This window comes from Oncorhynchus keta, chromosome 26 (assembly GCF_023373465.1).
Source record: "Oncorhynchus keta strain PuntledgeMale-10-30-2019 chromosome 26, Oket_V2, whole genome shotgun sequence".
NCBI classification, from domain to species: domain Eukaryota; kingdom Metazoa; phylum Chordata; class Actinopteri; order Salmoniformes; family Salmonidae; genus Oncorhynchus; species Oncorhynchus keta.
The window spans coordinates 44914900-44936100 of NC_068446.1; the positions used below are offsets into that span (position 1 = coordinate 44914900).

A 21201-nucleotide genomic window follows, 5' to 3' on the forward strand; every position below is an offset into this window, starting at 1 on the left:
AGTTTTTTGTTGTTGCTGTGTGGGATAATGAATAGATGATTGACTGACATCACATGACTTGTTGAGACTGTTGTTTTTAATAGATTAGACACCATATGAAGCGTAACATCTCTCTCTCCTTCTCACCCCTCCTCTCTCTGTCTCCCACTGCCCCGCCCCCTCTGTCTCCCACGGCCCCGCCCCCTTCCTCTCTCTGTCTCCCACTGCCCCGCCCCCCTCCTCTCTCTCTCTCCCTCACCCCTCCTCTCTCCTTCTCACCCCTCCTCTCTCCTTCTCACCCCTCCTCTCTCCTTCTCACCCCTCCTCTCTCCTTCTCACCCCTCCTCTCTCCTTCTCACCCCTCCTCTCTCCTTCTCACCCCTCCTCTCACCCCTTCCTCTCTCTGTCTCCCACTGCCCCGCCCCCTCCTCTCTCTGTCTCCCACTGCCCCGCCCCTCACCCCTCCTCTCTCTGTCTCCCCCGCCCCCTCCTCTGCCCCACTGCCCCCCCCTCCTCTCTCTGTCTCCCACTGCCCCGCCCCCCTCCTCTCTCTGTCTCCCACTGCCCCGCCCCCTTCCTCTCTCTGTCTCCCACTGCCCCGCCCCCTTCCTCTCTCTGTCTCCCACTGCCCCGCCCCTTCCTCTCTCTGTCTCCCACTGCCCCGCCCCCTCCTCTCTCTGTCTCCCACTGCCCTGCCCCCTCCTCTCTCTGTCTCCCACTGCCCCGCCCCCTCTCCATCCATCTCTCCCCCCTGCCCCCTCCTCTCCATCCATCTCTCTCCCCTGCCCCCTCCTCTCCACCCCCTCCCCTCCCTCCCTTCACCCCCTCCCTCCACCCCCTCCCCCCGCCCCCTCCTCTCCATCCATCTCTCTCCCCCTCCCCCGCCCCCTCCAGTGATGTCTAGCTGGTTGAAGGACGGGGAGGTGCTGATAGGTGAGGGAAGCGGAACTGCATCTCCATGCAGCCGCAGACAGCGGATCTTGTCAACGCCAGGTGGATGTGGCAGTCTCAGGCCGGGTGGCAGGGGGGTAGGGGTGCGCGGCCATGGGGGGTCACCTAACTTCAAGGAAGGGGTGTCCGGGATGGTGCAGCCAGAGACCATGGGGAAGGCCAAAGAGCTGTTTGTTCTCTGTGATAAAGAAGGAAAAGGCTTCATCACCAAGAGAGATATGCAGGTTAGTGAGTCCAGTGGATTGAGATTCAGCTTTAAACATAAACACAATAAATATATTTATTAAACCTTTCATCTCTCGTCTTCTATCCTGTCCTCTCTCTCCTCTCCTGTCCCCTCTCTCCTCTCCTCTCCTGTCCTCTCTCTCCCCTCCTCTCTCCCCTCCTCTCTCCTCTCCTGTCCTCTCTGTCCTCTCTCTCCTCTCCTGTCCTCTCTCCCCTCTCCTGTCCTCTCTCCCCTCTCCTGTCCTCTCTCTCCTCTCCTGTCCTCTCTCTCCCTCCTCTCTCTCCTCTCCTGTCCTCTCTCTCCCCTCCTCTCTCTCCTCTCCTGTCCTCTCTCTCCCCTCCTCTCTCCTCTCCTGTCTTCTTCTCTTCTCCCATCTCCTCTCTCTCCTCTCCTGTCTTCTTCTCTTCTCCCATCTCCTCTCTCTCCTCTCCTGTCCTCTCTCTCCCCTCCTCTCCCCTCCTCTCTCCCCTCCTCTCTCCTCTCCTGTCCTCTCTCTCCTCTCCTGTCCTCTCTCCCCTCCTCTCTCCCCTCCTCTCTCCTCTCCTGTCCTCTCTCTCCTCTCCTGTCTTCTTCTCTTCTCCCATCTCCTCTCTCCCCGTCTCCTCTCACTTCTCTTCTCTCCTCTCCTGTCCTTCTCTCTCCCCCTCTTATCTTGACCCCCTCTTCTTCTGTCTTCTTCTCTTCTCTCCCTCCCTCCCTCTATCTTCTTCTCCCATCTCCTCTCTCTCTCCCCCTCTTCTCTCCCCCTCCTCTTCTCTCCTCTCAGAGACTGCAGGGGGAGTTACCTCTCTCCCCAGAACAGCTGGAGTCTGTTTTTGAGAGTCTGGACATAGACAGAAACGGATTCCTAACTCCTGTCGAGTTTAACATGGGCCTTGGTGTGTACCTCTCACTCATTTCATGACATGCTGGACCTTTGACCAATACCATACTTAATTTTGACACATTATCCCTCTCTCTGTCTCTCTGTCTCTCTGTCTGTCTGTGTGATAGCAGGGGAGTTGATGGGGGTGGAGGAGAGCACAGAGAAAAGGCAGACAGAGAGGGAGGAAAACGAAGACCTAGGAGAACTCCGATTTATTCAGATACTGACAGAGCTGGGAGCTGACAAACTCTTCAAAGAGTGAGTGACGACACGACATTGTTCCAAGGAAGACCCGATGAAGCGTTTTGGAGAGAGTTCGGCCAACGTTTTATATTCGCAACCAGTATTTGGATTCTAGCTTCCTGTAAAAGAGTTAAGTTGTGCTGTGTATGGGTGTTACCCTGTAACCTGCTGTATTGTGTGTCTTCATGCCAGTCAGAGCGAGCTGGGTACCCTGTGGTGTGCTCTCCAGAGAGACAGACCAGAGCTGCTCTCTATCCTGGAGGATGTCCTGGTCCACTCTGTGTCTCATCTACAAGACTCACTGAGGGAGAGAGACAGTTTGGAACTGGCTCTACGCAGGTCTCTGTTCTCTCCACATATCATTCATTCACGTGACTGTCAATTCATACAGCTGGTGAAGTGGAGCAGTAAACACCAACATACTTATCAACATACTTACCATTAACATACTTATTATTAACATACTTACCAACATACTTACTAACATACTATTAGCATACTATCAACATACTTACTATTAACATACTTCCTAGCAACATACTTACGATTAACATACTTACTATTAACATACTTACTAACATACTTATTAGTAACATACTTACCAACATACTTACCAACATACTTACTAACATACTTACTAGTAACATACTTACTAGCATACTTACTAGTAACATACTTACCAACATACTTACTAACATACTTATTAGTAACATACTTACCAACATACTTACTAACATACTATTAGCATACTTACTAACATACTTATTAGGAACATACTTACCAACATACTTACTAACATACTTACTAGTAACATACTTACCAACATACTTACTAACATACTTATTAGTAACATACTTACTGACATACTTATTAGTAACATACTTGCCAACATACTTATTAGTAACATACTTACCAACATACTTATTAGTAACATACTTACCAACATACTTACTATTAACATACTTACCAACATACTTATTAGTAACATACTTACCAACATACTTATTAGTAACATACTTACCAACATACTTATTAGTAACATACTTACCAACATACTTATTAGTAACATACTTACCAACATACTTATTAGTAACATACTTACCAACATACTTATTACTAACATACTTACTAGTAACATACTTACCAACATACTTACTAACATACTTATTAGTAACATACTTACTGACATACTTATTAGTAACATACTTACTGACATACTTATTAGTAACATACTTACCAACATACTTATTAGTAACATACTTACCAACATACTTATTAGTAACATACTTACCAACATACTTATTAGTAACATACTTACCAACATACTTATTAGTAACATACTTACCAACATACTTATTAGTAACATACTTACCAACATACTTATTAGTAACATACTTACCAACATACTTATTAGTAACATACTTACCAACATACTTACTAACATACTTACCAACATACTTACTAACATACTTACCAACATACTTATTAGTAACATACTTACCAACATACTTACTAACATACTTACCAACATACTTACTAACATACTTACCAACATACTTATTAGTAACATACTTACCAACATACTTATTAGTAACATACTTACCAACATACTTATTAGTAACATACTTACTAGTAACTTACTAGTAACATACTTACTAACATACTTACTAACATACTTACTAACCTACTTACTAGCAACATACTTACTAACATACTTACCAACATACTTACTATTAACATACTTATCAACAAACTATTAGCATACTTACCAATATACTTACTAACAATTTATTAGCATACTTACCAACATACTTACTAGTAACATACTTACTAACATACTCTAATGTGTTGTTGTGTTTCAGACGGGAGAGTGACCACGACAGGGTGGTTCGGTCCATATACGAGGAGATGGAGAGTCAGAACAGAGAGGAGAGAGAGAAACGACTCGCTCAGGTAGCTATCTGGTCTGCGAATAAAGTATGAATAGGTATGCACTCACCCCCACAGCCACCCCCACAGCCACCCCCCGATTTACAATAGACGGGACCACAGCATCTACTTCGGTTGCCACGATGATTTCCTTTGCTACACCTGCCTCGGCATATATCGCCCCGTTTCTCCAATCGTACTGCCACCGAGGTGTAGCGAGGTACTTTACGACTACTAGTTCACTACGATTTAACTGAATCGTTAAATGTGAGCGGTTCTCCACCACAGCACCGTAGTCCCAGAAAAACATGGTGTGATGTATTTCAGCCCTAACTAATGGCTGATGATGATGATGATGATGATGATGATGATGACTGTACTTCACGTTAAAGGACAGTATCAGACAGTGGGACAGAAGACAGAAGATTGCTGAGGAGCTGAAGACGAGGGAGCAGGAACTGGAGACCACCCTGGCCAAGCAGAGAGAGGTAGAGACATCATAGACTTAGATAGATCACTCTTTGTGTCTGTCCCATTATGACGTCTTGTGAGAGCACTGAGCATTGAGGCCATCTCCATTTTGAAGTAGTCCATAGTGCCTACTGTCACCTGGAGTACAAAGGGAGATTTTAACCCGGGGCTAAGCCAGTGTTCACACTTTATAAAGTGGGCTCTTAGCCATTTATAAGATATATAATATATATAACCTCCCATGATTCATTCTGTTCTACTGCTTCAACATCAGCCATTTTTAAACATATAAATTAAATTAAATGGTTTAAATAATAATAATAAATTAAAAGGTTAAATATCTAGTCGTAGTAAAGTTCAGCTATTTCCCACAAGGCCCTAGTTTCTACCTTCTTAACAACACTATCAACAAGGCAGGTCCTACAGGCCCTAGTTTCTACCTTCTTAACAACACTATCAACAAGGCAGGTCCTACAGGCCCTAGTTTCTACCTTCTTAACAACACTATCAACAAGGCAGGTCCTACAGGCCCTAGTTTCTACCTTCTTAACAACACTATCAACAAGGCAGGTCCTACAGGCCCTAGTTTCTACCTTCTTAACAACACTATCAACAAGGCAGGTCCTACAGGCCCTAGTTTCTACCTTCTTAACAACACTATCAACAAGGCAGGTCCTACAGGCCCTAGTTTCTACCTTCTTAACAACACTATCAACAAGGCAGGCCCTAGTTTCTACCTTCTTAACAACACTATCAACAAGGCAGGTCCTACAGGCCCTAGTTTCTACCTTCTTAACAACACTATCAACAAGGCAGGTCATACAGGCCCTAGTTTCTACACTAGAGGTCTGTCTAAACTACTAACACACAGCTCAGACACCCACCAGAGGTCTGTCTAAACTACTAACACACAGCTCAGACACCCACCAGAGGTCTGTCTAAACTACTGGCACACAGCTCAGACACACACTAGAGGTCTGTCTAAACTACTAACACACAGCTCAGACACCCACCAGAGGTCTGTCTAAACTACTAACACACAGCTCAGACACCCACCAGAGGTCTGTCTAAACTACTAACACACAGCTCAGACACCCACCAGAGGTCTGTCTAAACTACTGGCACACAGCTCAGACACCCACCAGAGGTCTGTCTAAACTACTGGCACACAGCTCAGACACCCACCAGAGGTCTGTCTAAACTACTAACACACAGCTCAGACACCCACTAGAGGTCTATCTAAACTACTAACACACAGCTCAGACACCCACCAGAGGTCTGTCTAAACTACTAACACACAGCTCAGACACCCACCAGAGGTCTGTCTAAACTACTGGCACACAGCTCAGACACCCACCAGAGGTCTGTCTAAACTACTAACACACAGCTCAGACACCCACCAGAGGTCTGTCTAAACTACTAACACACAGCTCAGACACCCACCAGAGGTCTGTCTAAACTACTAACACACAGCTCAGACACCCACCAGAGGTCTGTCTAAACTACTGGCACACAGCTCAGACACCCACCAGAGGTCTGTTTAAAGTACTAGCACACAGCTCAGACACCCACCAGAGGTCTGTCTAAACTACTGGCACACAGCTCAGACACCCACTAGAGGTCTGTCTAAACTACTGGCACACAGCTCAGACACCCACTAGAGGTCTGTCTAAACTACAGGCACACAGCTCAGACACCCACTAGAGGTCTGTCTAAACTACTGGCACACAGCTCAGACACCCACCAGAGGTCTGTCTAAACTACTGGCACACAGCTCAGACACCCACCAGAGGTCTGTCTAAACTACTGGCACACAGCTCAGACACCCACTAGAGGTCTGTCTAAACTACAGGCACACAGCTCAGACACCCACCAGAGGTCTGTCTAAACTACTGGCACACAGCTCAGACACCCACCAGAGGTCTGTCTAAACTACTGGCACACAGCTCAGACACCCACCAGAGGTCTGTCTAAACTACTGGCACACAGCTCAGACACCCACCAGAGGTCTGTCTAAACTACTGGCACACAGCTCAGACACCCACCAGAGGTCTGTCTAAACTACTGGCACACAGCTCAGACACCCACCAGAGGTCTGTCTAAACTACAGGCACACAGCTCAGACACCCACTAGAGGTCTGTCTAAACTACTGGCACACAGCTCAGACACCCACCAGAGGTCTGTCTAAACTACTAACACACAGCTCAGACACCCATACATACCCCACAAGACATGCCACCAGAGGTCTGTCTAAACTACTAACACACAGCTCAGACACCCACCAGAGGTCTGTCTAAACTACTAACACACAGCTCAGACACCCACCAGAGGTCTGTCTAAACTACAAGCACACAGCTCAGACACCCACCAGAGGTCTGTCTAAACTACTAACACACAGCTCAGACACCCACCAGAGGTCTGTCTAAACTACTAACACACAGCTCAGACACCCACCAGAGGTCTGTCTAAACTACTAACACACAGCTCAGACACCCACCAGAGGTCTGTCTAAACTACTAACACACAGCTCAGACACCCACCAGAGGTCTGTCTAAACTACCACACAGCTCAGACACCCACCAGAGGTCTGTCTAAACTACTAACACACAGCTCAGACACCCACCAGAGGTCTGTCTAAACTACAGGCACACAGCTCAGACACCCACCAGAGGTCTGTCTAAACTACTAACACACAGCTCAGACACCCACCAGAGGTCTGTCTAAACTACTAACACACAGCTCAGACACCCACTAGAGGTCTGTCTAAACTACTAACACACAGCTCAGACACCCACCAGAGGTCTGTTTAAACTACTAACACACAGCTCAGACACCCACCAGAGGTCTGTCTAAACTACAGGCACACAGCTCAGACACCCACCAGAGGTGTGTTTACACAGCTCAGACACCCACTAGAGGTCTGTCTAAACTACTGGCACACAGCTCAGACACCCACCAGAGGTCTGTCTAAACTACAGGCACACAGCTCAGACACCCACCAGAGGTCTGTCTAAACTACTAACACACAGCTCAGACACCCACCAGAGGTCTGTCTAAACTACTGGCACACAGCTCAGACACCCACCAGAGGTCTGTCTAAACTAAACTCAGCTCAGACACCCACCAGAGGTCTGTCTAAACTAAACTACACCCACCAGGCACACAGCTCAGACACCCACCAGAGGTCTGTCTAAACTACTAACACACAGCTCAGACACCCACCAGAGGTCTGTCTAAACTACTAACACACAGCTCAGACACCCACCAGAGGTCTGTCTAAACTACTGGCACACAGCTAGACACCCACCAGAGGTCTGTCTAAACTACTAACACACAGCTCAGACACCCACCAGAGGTCTGTCTAAACTACAGGCACACAGCTCAGACACCCACCAGAGGTCTGTCTAAACTACTAACACACAGCTCAGACACCCACCAGAGGTCTGTCTAAACTACTAGCACACAGCAGACACAGAGGTGTGTTTAAACTACTGGCACACAGCTCAGACACCCACCAGAGGTCTGTCTAAACTACTGGCACACAGCTCAGACACCCACCAGAGGTGTGTCTAAACTACTGGCACACAGCTCAGACACCCACCAGAGGTCTGTCTAAACTACAGGCACACAGCTCAGACACCCACCAGAGGTCTGTCTAAACTACTAACACACAGCTCAGACACCCACCAGAGGTCTGTCTAAACTACTAGCACACAGCTCAGACACCCACCAGAGGTGTGTTTAAACTACTAGCACACAGCTCAGACACCCACCAGAGGTGTGTTTAAACTACTGGCACACAGCTCAGACACCCACCAGAGGTATGTTTAAACTACTGGCACACAGCTCAGACACCCATACATACCCCACAAGACATGCCACCAGAGGTCTGTCTAAACTAGACTTGTGGAGGTCTACATTTTTTCTTCTGAGGTCTTGGCTGATTTCTTTTGATTTTCCCATGATGTCAAGCAAAGAGGCACTGAGTTTGAAGGTCGGCCTTGAAATACACCCACAGGTACACCTCTAATTGACTCAAATGTCAATTAGCTTATCAGAAGCTTCGAAAGCCATGACGTAGTTTTCTGGAATTTTCCAAGATGTTCAAAGGCGCAGTCAACTTAGTGTATGTAAACTTCTGACCCATTGGAATTGTGACACAGTGAATTGTAAGTGAAATAATCTGTCTGTAAACAATTGTTGGAAAAATGACTTGTGTCGTGCACAAAGTTAATGTCCTAACCGACTTGCCAAAACTATAGTTTGTTAACAAGAAATTTGTGGAGGGGTTGAAAAACGAGTTTTTAATGACTCTTAACATAAGTGTATGGATGTAAACTTCTGACTTCAACTGTATGTTGATATGAGTAAGCTATCCATTCAGTCATCCTGTTTCATCTTCATCTTCTCCCCCCCCCCCAGCTGGAGGCTCGTATCCAGGCGCTGGGCTATGAGCAGGCAGACATCAGGGTGCAGAATCAGAAGCTCCACAGTCTGAACATACAGCTCCAGGAGCAGCTAGAGACCAGCCGGGAGGAGCTACAGAAAGCCCTGAAACAGTTAAAGTTCCTTCAGTCAAACACTGCCCAGGAGGAGAGGAGCAGAGAGAGGTAGGGAGGAGGGAGGGAAACCGAGGGAGCCAGGAGGGAGGGAGGGGTGAGGGAGCAGAGAGGGAAGGGAGGGAGAGAGAGAGAGAGAGAGAGAGAGAGAGAGAGGTCGGAGAGGGGAGGAGCAGAGAGGGAAAGGAGGGAGAGAGAGAGGTCGGAGAGGGGGGGGAGAGGTCGGAGAGGGGGGAGCAGAGAGGGAAAGGAGGGAGAGAGAGGTCGGAGAGGGGATGGCGAACTCCTACGTGCTTTGCCATATTCTCTGAAAAATGTTATATTTGTGTTGTTGACACGGTATGCTTGAAAATATATTTTTTGTCTGTGTACGTGATCGTTGTGGAAATTGAACCCACAACTTTTGCATTGATTGTCAGTGTGTTTCTCTCTAGGACTGTGCTCAAGGTCTCCAAGAACATGCAGAAAGAAAAAGACAGTCTGCAGAGGCAGTTGGAGTTACTGAGGTCTGTCTGCCTGCCTGCCTGTCGTCTGTCTGTCTGTCTGTCTGTCTGTCTGTCTGTCTGTCTGTCTGTCTGTCTGTCTGTCTGTCTGTGTCTGCCTGCCTGTCGTCTGTCTGACTGCCTGCCTGCCTGTCGTCTGCCTGCCTGCCTGTGTCTGTCTGTGTTTGCCAGCCTGTGGTCTGCCTGCATGTCTGCCTGTCTGTCTGCGGGTTACCAGTTTGTTTATTGGAGAGCAAATCACATTTGTTGTTTATGAAGTGCTTACTGTACGCGTTACTATGCGTTTGTTTCTGATCCTCTCAGGGATATGAACAAACGTCTGAGAGATGAGAAAGACACACATCAGTCCCAGAAGAGGGTCAGTGTTAGTCACCGACGCTCTCTCCTCGTCTCTCCTCTTCTCTCCTCGCCTCTCCTCGTCTCCCCTCGTCTCCACCAGTCTGTCCCACCATCACCACTCCCAAACTCCCACTGTCACTATACGGGGCTCCACCCCCTGGACACGCCCCTACTACCCCTACTGAACCATGCTAGTTCTCCCTGGACACGCCCCTACTACCCCTAATGAACCATGTTAGTTCTCCCTGGACACGCCCCTACTACCACTACTGAACCATGCTAGTTCTCCCTGGACACGCCCCTACTACCACTACTGAACCATGCTAGTTCTCCCTGGACACACCCCTACTGAACCATGCTAGTTCTCCCTGGACACACCTCTACTGAACCATGATAGTTCTCCCTGGACACACCCCTACTACCCCCTACTGAACCATGTTAGTTCTCCCTGGACACACCCCTACTACCCCCTACTGAACCATGCTAGTTCTCCCTGGACACACCCCTACTGAACCATGCTAGTTCTCCCTGGACACACCCCTACTACCCCCTACTGAACCATGTTAGTTCTCCCTGGACACACCCCGACTACCACTACTGAACCATGTTAGTTCTCCCTGGACACGCCCCTACTACCCCTACTGAACCATGCTAGTTCTCCCTGGACACACCCCCACTGAACCATGCTAGTTCTCCCTGGACACACGCCTACTGAACCGTGCTAGTTCTCCCTGGACACACGCCTACTGAACCGTGCTAGTTCTCCCTGGACACGCCCCCACTACCCCTACTGAACCATGATAGTTCTCCCTGGACACACCCCTACTGAACCATGCTCGTTCTCCCTGGACACGCCCCTACTGAACCATGCTAGTTCTCCCTGGACACACCCCCAGTACCCCAACTGAACCATGCTAGTTCTCCCTGGACACGCCCCTCTACCCCAACTGAACCATGCTAGTTCTCCCTGGACACACCCCTACTGAACCATGCTAGTTCTCCCTGGACACACCCCTACTGAACCATGCTAGTTCTCCCTGGACACACCCCTCTACCCCCTACTGAACCATGTTAGTTCTCCCTGGACACACCCCTACTACCCCTACTGAACCATGCTAGTTCTCCCTGGACACACCCCTACTGAACCATGCTAGTTCTCCCTGGACACACCCCTACTACCCCTACTGAACCATGCTAGTTCTCTCTGGACACACCCCTACTGAACCATGCTAGTTCTCCCTGGACACACCCCTACTGAACCATGCTAGTTCTCCCTGGACACACCCCTACTGAACCATGCTAGTTCTCCCTGGACACACCCCTACTGAACCATGCTAGTTCTCCCTGGACACACCCCTACTGAACCATGCTAGTTCTCCCTGGACACACCACTACTGAACCATGCTAGTTCTCCCTGGACACACCCCTACTGAACCATGCTAGTTCTCCCTGGACACACCACTACTGAACCATGCTAGTTCTCCCTGGACACGCCCCTACTACCCCTACTGAACCATGCTAGTTCTCCCTGGACACACCCCTACTGAACCATGTTAGTTCTCCCTGGACACACCCCCACTACACCTACTGAACCATGCTAGTTCTCCCTGGACACACCCCTACTGAACCATGCTAGTTCTCCCTGGACACACCCCCACTACACCTACTGAACCATGCTAGTTCTCCCTGGACACACCCCTACTGAACCATGCTAGTTCTCCCTGGACACACCCCCACTACACCTACTGAACCATGCTAGTTCTCCTTTAGACACACCCCTACTACCACTACTGAACCATGCTAGTTCTCCCTGGACACACCCCTACTACCCCTACTGAACCATGCTAGTTCTCCCTGGACACACCCCTACTGAACCATGCTAGTTCTCCCTGGACACACCCCTACTGAACCATGCTAGTTCTCCCTGGACACACCCCTACTGAACCATGCTAGTTCTCCCTGGACACACCCCTACTGAACCATGCTAGTTCTCCCTGAACCATGAACCATGCTAGTTCTCCCTGGACACACCCCTACTGAACCATGCTAGTTCTCCCTGGACACACCCCTACTGAACCATGCTAGTTCTCCCTGGACACACCACTACTGAACCATGCTAGTTCTCCCTGGACACACCCCTACTGAACCATGCTAGTTCTCCCTGGACACACCACTACTGAACCATGCTAGTTCTCCCTGGACACGCCCCTACTACCCCTACTGAACCATGCTAGTTCTCCCTGGACACACCCCTACTGAACCATGTTAGTTCTCCCTGGACACACCCCACTACACCTACTGAACCATGCTAGTTCTCCCTGGACACACCCCTACTGAACCATGCTAGTTCTCCCTGGACACACCCCCACTACACCTACTGAACCATGCTAGTTCTCCCTGGACACACCCCTACTGAACCATGCTAGTTCTCCCTGGACACACCCCCACTACACCTACTGAACCATGCTAGTTCTCCTTTAGACACACCCCTACTACCACTACTGAACCATGCTAGTTCTCCCTGGACACACCCCTACTGAACCATGCTAGTTCTCCCTGGACACACCCCTATTGAACCATGCTAGTTCTCCCTGGACACACCCCTACTGAACCATGCTAGTTCTCCCTGGACACACCCCTACTGAGCCATGCTAGTTCTCCCTGGACACACCCCTACTGAACCATGCTAGTTCTCCCCGGACACACCCCTACTGAACCATGCTAGTTCTCCCTGGACACACCACTACTGAACCATGCTAGTTCTCCCTGGACACACCCCCACTACACCTACTGAACCATGCTAGTTCTCCCTGGACACACCCCCACTACACCTACTGAACCATGCTAGTTCTCCCTAGACACACCCCTACTACCACTACTGAACCATGCTAGTTCTCCCTGGACACACCCCTACTGAACCATGCTAGTTCTCCCTGGACACACCCCTACTGAACCATGCTAGTTCTCCCTGGACACACCCCTACTGAGCCATGCTAGTTCTCCCTGGAAACACCCCTACTGAACCATGCTAGTTCTCCCTGGACACACCCCTACTGAACCATGCTAGTTCTCCCTGGACACACCCCTACTGAACCATGCTAGTTCTCCCTGGACACACCACTACTGAACCATGCTAGTTCTCCCTGGACACACCCCCACTACACCTACTGAACCATGCTAGTTCTCCCTAGACACACCCCTACTACCACTACTGAACCATGCTAGTTCTCCCTGGACACACCCCTACTGAACCATGCTAGTTCTCCCTGGACACACCCCTACTGAACCATGCTAGTTCTCCATGGACACACCCCTACTGAACCATACTAGTTCTCCCTGGAAACACCCCTACTGAACCATGCTAGTTCTCCCTGGACACACCCCTACTGAACCATGCTAGTTCTCCCTGGACACACCCCCACTACCCCTACTGAACCATGCTAGTTCTCCTTGGACACACCCCTACTGAACCATGCTAGTTCTCCCTGGACACACCCCTACTGAACCATGCTAGTTCTCCCTGGACACACCCCCACTACCCCTACTGAACCATGCTAGTTCTCCCTGGACACACCCCTACTGAACCATGCTAGTTCTCCCTGAACACACGCCTACTGAACCATGCTAGTTCTCCCTGGACACACCCCTACTACCACAACTGAACCATGCTAGTTCTCCCTGGACACACCCCTACTACCACAACTGAACCATGCTAGTTCTCCCTGGACACACCCCCAATGAACCATGCTAGTTCTCCCTGGACACGCCCCCACTGCCCCTACTGAACCATGCTAGTTCTCCCTGGACACACCCCTACTGAACCATGTTAGTTCTCCCTGGACACACCCCCACTACCCCTACTGAACCATGCTAGTTCTCCCTGGACACACCCCCACTACCCCTACTGAACCATGCTAGTTCTCCCTGGACACACCCCTACTGAACCATGCTAGTTCTCCCTGGACACACCCCTACTGAACCATGCTAGTTCTCCCTGGACACACCCCTACTGAACCATGCTAGTTCTCCCTGGACACACCCCTACTGAACCATGCTAGTTCTCCCTGGACACACCCCTACTGAACCATGCTAGTTCTCCCTGGACACACCCCTACTGAACCATGCTAGTTCTCCCTGGACACACCCCCACTACCCCTACTGAACCATGCTAGTTCTCCTTGGACACACCCCTACTGAACCATGCTAGTTCTCCCTGGACACACCCCTACTGAACCATGCTAGTTCTCCCTGGACACACCCCCACTACCCCTACTGAACCATGCTAGTTCTCCTTGGACACACCACTACTGAACCATGCTAGTTCTCCCTGGACACACCACTACTGAACAATGCTAGTTCTCCCTGGACACACCACTACTGAACCATGCTAGTTCTCATTGGACACACCCCCACTACCACTACTGAACCATGCTAGTTCTCCCTGGACACACCCCCACTACCACTACTGAACCATGCTAGTTCTCCCTGGACACACCCCCACTACCACTACTGAACCATGCTAGTTCTCCCTGGACACACCCCCACTACCCCTACTGAACCATGCTAGTTCTCCCTGGACACACCCCTACTGAACCATGCTAGTTCTCGCTGGACACACCCCCACTACCCCTACTGAACCATGCTAGTTCTCCCTGGACACACCACTACTGAACCATGCTAGTTCTCCCTGGACACACCCCCACTACCACTACTGAACCATGCTAGTTCTCCCGTGACACACCCCTACTGAACCATGCTAGTTCTCCCTGGACACACCCGCACTACCACTACTGAACCATGCTAGTTCTCCCTGGACACACCCCCACTACCCCTACTGAACCATGCTAGTTCTCCCTGGACACACCACTACTGAACCATGCTAGTTCTCCCTGGACACACCCCTACTGAACCATGCTAGTTCTCCCTGGACACACCCCCACTACCCCTACTGAACCATGCTAGTTCTCCCTGGACACACCACTACTGAACCATGCTAGTTCTTCCTGGACACACCACTACTGAACCATGCTAGTTCTCCCTGGACACACCCCTACTGAACCATGCTAGTTCTCCCTGGACACACCACTACTGAGCCATGCTAGTTCTCCCTGGACACACCCCTACTGAACCATGCTAGTTCTCGCTGGACACACCCCCACTACCCCTACTGAACCATGCTAGTTCTCCCTGGACACACCTCTACTGAACCATGCTAGTTCTCCCTGGACACACCCCTACTGAACCATGCTAGTTCTCCCTGGACACACCCCTACTGAACCATGCTAGTTCTCCCTGGACACACCCCTACTGAACCATGCTAATTCTCCCTGGACACACCCCTACTGAACCATGCTAGTTCTCCCTGGACACAGCCCCACTACCCCCTACTGAACCATGCTAGTTCTCCCTGGACACAGCCCCACTACCCCCTACTGAACCATGCTAGTTCTCCCTGGACACAGCCCCACTACCCCCTACTGAACCATGCTAGTTCTCCCTGGACACAGCCCCACTACCCCCTACTGAACCTTGCTAGTTCTCCCTGGACACGCCCCTACTACCCCTACTGAACCATACCTATGGTTTGTAGATGCCATCTCTAGTACTGGGTAATATTTGTAACTGTGATGATATTTCAGAGTCACTGTTTTTTAGGGGTATGTTTTGAGAGAGGCTGTGAGCAAAACAAGGCCTGGAGATCTTCCTTGGTCAGATCACGTTACATTGTAAATGAAAAACTTCTGGGCCATAATGAATGTAAAAATTGTGTGGCGAAGGAACAGACTGGTACCTCCAAGTCTGTTCCAACGCAAAGAGAATCGCTGTTTCTGAGGTAAACGGCATCGCTGTTTCTGAGATAAACGGCATCGCTGTTTCTGAGATAAACGGCATCGCTGTTTCTGAGATAAACGGCATCGCTGTTTCTGAGGTAAACGGCATTTTATAGATGTTTGTTGTTGTTGTTGAGTTTGAGTATTTTTTTTGAACAATGTTATTTTGAAGGTGAGAAATATGCATCCCATAATACTGTATCTTTAATGGTCTGTAGATTCCAAGGTAACACTTTCATCTTTCTCGATCAAACGTTTTTGTTGTTTTTAATTTAATAAAAGGAACAAAGTATTGAAAACACAGGAAGTTCTTGCAATCCAGCATACAGTACAATATTGTAAAATAAACAACTGCACCGGGAGGGGACGGGACGGGAGGGGGGACGGGAGGGGAGGGGACTGAAGGGGAGGGGACGGGACGGGAGGGGAGGGAAGGGACGGAAGGGGAGGGGACGGGAGGGGAGGGGACTGAAGGGGAGGGAGGGACGGGAGGGGGGGAAGGGACGGAAGGGGGGGACGGGAGGGGACGGGACTGAAGGGGGGACGGGACTGAAGGGGAGGGGACGGGACGGGACGGGGAGGGAGGGGAGGGGAGGGAAGGGGAGGTGACGGAAGGGGAGGGGAGGGGACGGGACATTTTCCTAGTGCAAAAGCAATGTGCAAAAAAAAAAAAAGATCCTTAACCTCATTGTAATCTAGCAGTGTGATTTTCATTTGAAACATGCGATATTGACGAGACGATTATTTAACTAGAGTTTAGTAAACTGAGTTGACGGTAATTGTTGCACTTTACACAATTAAACACTTTACTTGAGAACTAAATATCTGTGTATTTATCTGTTATCTATTTTTATCTTACGTTTGTAAACATGTTCATGTGTTCATATTTAATGTCTTTTTGACCAAATAAATGTTGTTAAATCACCATTTTGGTGCCCGAATAAACAACACCTATATCCATTTTTGTTTTTTCATTCTGGTTTCTCTGCCATCATGTTCAGCCTCCTAATGTCAGGAAGCCTCTGCGGAAGAAAGGCTCAGTGATAGGGTACTACATACTGCAAGACGAGCCAATCGAAAGGTTTGTTTTCCGCCATGATTCAGCCAGTTAAACCGCATGCTATGCAGGCTGCAGCCATCTTAAAACTTCATTAAAAATAGACTAACAGTTATAATAACTAAAGTTATGAAGTTATTATGACTGTTTTATAGTAACTAAGTATAATTCACCTAAGGAAGTAACTAATGTTCTGTCCCGTTGATTTACTAAGACAGCTGAGCTCTTTCAGCCAATCAGAGCTGGAGCTGGCTTCAGACGGGATACCATGTAACTCGTCCAAGAGAAGATTCAGAGAACACAGCTGTGACGATAATGGACGGACTGAAGCAATACAGGTACTGTGGACTCTTCAAGTGGAATCACCTTAGAGAGAGAGATGCAAATACAAATATAGGACATTTGCAGGACATTTGCATTCTGTAAAACCACGATGGAAGGTCTGGGACATACTTACGTTACGACTGAGAATTTAGACAGACCAACTGAATAACGTCGCATACCCCCCCATCTGCTCCTTACTCTACAGGCCAGACTGACCAGCACCCACCCTCAGAGGGTATTCAAGGTGGTGTTTTTGGGGAACTCGGGAGTGGGCAAAAGCTCCTTCATCCACCACTACTGCAATGGACACTTCCCCAACACACTGGGTACTACTGTGGGTAAGAGAGTTAGACCCAATAACACACTGGGTACTACTGTGGGTAAGAGAGTTAGACCCAATAACACACTGGGTACTACTGTGGGTAAGAGAGTTAGACCCAATAACACACTGGGTACTACTGTGGGTAAGAGAGTTAGACCCAATAACACACTGGGTACTACTGTGGGTAAGAGATTTAGACCCAATAACACACTGGGTACTAGTGTGGGTAAGAGAGTTAGACCCAATAACACACTGGGTACTGCTGTGGGTAAGAACGTGGTCATGTCCAAAATCTGTCTCGCTTACTTACCATGCCCTCATTTCGGTACAGCACGTTCCCCTCAGCCGATTATCAGCCTTTGTCGAAGACGATTCACTTCCTCAAAGTGGACTACATGGGGAGGTAGTGGACTACATGGGGAGGTGGTGGACTACATGGGGAGGTAGTGGACTACATGGGGAGGTAGTGGACTACATGGGGAGGTAGTGGACTACATGGGGAGGTAGTGGACTACATGGGGAGGTAGTGGACTACATGGGGAGGTAGTGGACTACATGGGGAGGTAGTGGACTACATGGGGAGGTAGTGGACTACATGGGGAGGTAGTGGACTACATGGGGAAGTAGTGGACTACATGGAGAATAGGGGAGGTAGTGGACTACATGGGGAGGTAGTGGACTACATGGGGAGGTAGTGGACTACATGGGGAGGTAGTGGACTACATGGGGAGGTAGTGGACTACATGGGGAGGTAGTGGACTACATGGGGAGGTAGTGGACTACATGGGGAGGTAGTGGACTACATGGGGAGGTAGTGGACTACATGGGGAGGTAGTGGACTACATGGGGAGGGAGTGGACTACATGGAGAATAGGGGAGGGAGTGGACTACATGGGGAATAGGGGAGGGAGTGGACTACATGGAGAATAGGGGAGGGAGTGGACTACATGGGGAATAGGGGAGGGAGTGGACTACATGGGGAATAGGGGAGGGAGTGGACTACATGGGGAATAGGGGAGGGAGTGGACTACATGGAGAATAGGGGAGGGAGTGGACTACATGGAGAATAGGGGAGGGAGTGGACTACATGGAGAATAGGGGAGGGAGTGGACTACATGGGGAATAGTGGAGGGAGTGGACTACATGGGGAATAGTGGAGGGAGTGGACTACATGGGGAATAGTGGAGGGAGTGGACTACATGGGGAATAGTGGAGGAGTGGACTACATGGGGAATAGTGGAGGGAGTGGACTACATGGGGAATAGTGGAGGGAGTGGACTACATGGGGAATAGGGAGGGAGTGGACTACATGGCGAATAGGGGAGGGAGTGGACTATATGGAGAATAGGGGAGGGAGTGGACTACATGGAGAATAGGGGAGGGAGTGGACTACATGGAGAATAGGGGAGGGAGTGGACTACATGGGGAATAGGGGAGGGAGTGGACTACATGGGGAATAGGGGAGGGAGTGGACTACATGGGGAATAGTGGAGGGAGTGGACTACATGGGGAATAGTGGAGGGAGTGGACTACATGGGGAATAGTGGAGGGAGTGGACTACATGGGGAATAGTGGAGGGAGTGGACTACATGGGGAATAGTGGAGGGAGTGGACTACATGGGGAATATGGGAGGTAGTGGACTACATGGAGAATAGGGGAGGGAGTGGACTACATGGAGAATAGGGGAGGGAGTGGACTACATGGGGAATAGGGGAGGGAGTGGACTACATGGGGAATAGGGGAGGGAGTGGACTACATGGGGAATAGGGGAGGGAGTGGACTACATGGGGAATAGTGGAGGGAGTGGACTACATGGGGAATAGTGGAGGGAGTGGACTACATGGGGAATAGTGGAGGGAGTGGACTACATGGGGAATAGTGGAGGGAGTGGACTACATGGGGAATAGTGGAGGGAGTGGACTACATGGGGAATAGTGGAGGGAGTGGACTACATGGGGAATATGGGAGGTAGTGGACTACATGGAGAATAGGGGAGGGAGTGGACTACATGGGGAGGTAGTGGACTACATGGGGAGGTAGTGGACTACATAGGGAATAGGGGAGGTAGTGGACTACATGGGGAATAGGGGAGGGAGTGGACTACATGGATAATAGGGGAGGGAGTGGACTACATGGAGAATAGGGGAGGGAGTGGACTACATGGGGAATAGTGGACTACATGGGGAGGTAGTGGACTACATGGGGAGGTAGTGGACTACATGGGGAGGTAGTGGACTACATGGGGAGGTAGTGGACTACATGGGGAGGTAGTGGACTACATGGGGAGGTAGTGGACTACATGGGGAGGTAGTGGACTACATGGGGAGGTAGTGGACTACATGGGGAGGTAGTGGACTACATGGGGAGGTAGTGGACTACATGGGGAATAGGGGAGGGAGTGGACTACATGGAGAATAGGGGAGGGAGTGGACTACATGGGGAATAGGGGAGGGAGTGGACTACATGGAGAATAGGGGAGGGAGTGGACTACATGGAGAATAGGGGAGGGAGTGGACTACATGGGGAATAGTGGAGGGAGTGGACTACATGGGGAATAGTGGAGGGAGTGGACTACATGGGGAATAGTGGAGGGAGTGGACTACATGGGGAATAGTGGAGGGAGTGGACTACATGGGGAATAGGGGAGGGAGTGGACTACATGGGGAATAGGGGAGGGAGTGGACTACATGGCGAATAGGGGAGGGAGTGGACTATATGGAGAATAGGGGAGGGAGTGGACTACATGGAGAATAGGGGAGGGAGTGGACTACATGGAGAATAGGGGAGGTAGTGGACTACATGGGGAGGTAGTGGACTACATGGGGAGGTAGTGGACTACATGGGGAGGTAGTGGACTACATGGGGAGGTAGTGGACTACATGGGGAGGTAGTGGACTACATGGGGAGGTAGTGGACTACATGGGGAGGTAGTGGACTACATGGGGAGGTAGTGGACTACATGGGGAGGTAGTGGACTACATGTAGAATAGGGAGGGAGTGGACTACATGGGGAATAGGGGAGGGAGTGGACTACATGGAGAATAGGGGAGGGAGTGGACTACATGGGGAATAGGGGAGGGAGTGGACTACATGGGGAATAGGGAGGGAGTGGACTACATGGGGAATAGGGGAGGGAGTGGACTACATGGAGAATAGGGGAGGGAGTGGACTACATGGAGAATAGGGGGGGGTGGACTACATGGAGAATAGGGGAGGGAGTGGACTACATGGGGAATAGTGGAGGGAGTGGACTACATGGGGAATAGTGGAGGGAGTGGACTACATGGGGAATAGGGGAGGGAGTGGACTACATGGGGAATAGTGGAGGGAGTGGACTACATGGGGAATAGTGGAGGGAGTGGACTACATGGGGAATAGGGGAGGGAGTGGACTACATGGGGAATAGGGGAGGGAGTGGACTACATGGCGAATAGGGGAGGGAGTGGACTATATGGAGAATAGGGGAGGGAGTGGACTACATGGAGAATAGGGGAGGGAGTGGACTACATGGAGAATAGGGGAGGGAGTGGACTACATGGGGAATAGGGGAGGGAGTGGACTACATGGGGAATAGGGGAGGGAGTGGACTACATGGGGAAT

The 21201-nt window shown here is 49.9% G+C and overlaps 1 protein-coding gene and 1 long non-coding RNA gene across 17 annotated transcripts in view; one reads left to right on the plus strand and one right to left on the minus strand.

Moving 5' to 3' along the window:
- The window catches only part of cracr2b (calcium release activated channel regulator 2B), a 98072-nt gene that overhangs the window by 4968 nt on the left and 71903 nt on the right, over positions 1 to 21201 (plus strand). For 2 of the 3 annotated variants that reach the window (XM_052481070.1, XM_052481071.1), the window contains exons 3-14: positions 874 to 1154; positions 1923 to 2034; positions 2150 to 2279; positions 2457 to 2603; positions 4127 to 4217; positions 4586 to 4681; positions 9088 to 9275; positions 9659 to 9730; positions 10031 to 10085; positions 16899 to 16978; positions 17169 to 17292; positions 17484 to 17616. In XM_052481070.1, coding sequence (XP_052337030.1) covers positions 876 to 1154; positions 1923 to 2034; positions 2150 to 2279; positions 2457 to 2603; positions 4127 to 4217; positions 4586 to 4681; positions 9088 to 9275; positions 9659 to 9730; positions 10031 to 10085; positions 16899 to 16978; positions 17169 to 17292; positions 17484 to 17616 — 1507 coding nt within the window. In that variant the 5' untranslated portion in view covers positions 874 to 875. The remainder of the gene's footprint in view (positions 1 to 873; positions 1155 to 1922; positions 2035 to 2149; positions 2280 to 2456; positions 2604 to 4126; positions 4218 to 4585; positions 4682 to 9087; positions 9276 to 9658; positions 9731 to 10030; positions 10086 to 16898; positions 16979 to 17168; positions 17293 to 17483; positions 17617 to 21201) is intronic. The other variant, XM_052481072.1, reaches the window with a different exon arrangement.
- LOC127912172 (uncharacterized) lies at positions 10367 to 13333 on the minus strand. 14 transcript variants are annotated; one of them, XR_008081272.1, is made up of 5 exons: positions 13231 to 13333; positions 12441 to 12519; positions 11730 to 11888; positions 11281 to 11650; positions 10367 to 10444 (listed from the first exon to the last, which is right to left on the minus strand). It is a non-coding gene; the product is annotated as an uncharacterized LOC127912172 (long non-coding RNA). The 14 variants fall into 14 exon arrangements; XR_008081273.1 differs by having other exon boundaries at positions 11730 to 11853; positions 13231 to 13332; XR_008081268.1 differs by having other exon boundaries at positions 11730 to 11808; positions 12362 to 12519; positions 13231 to 13328.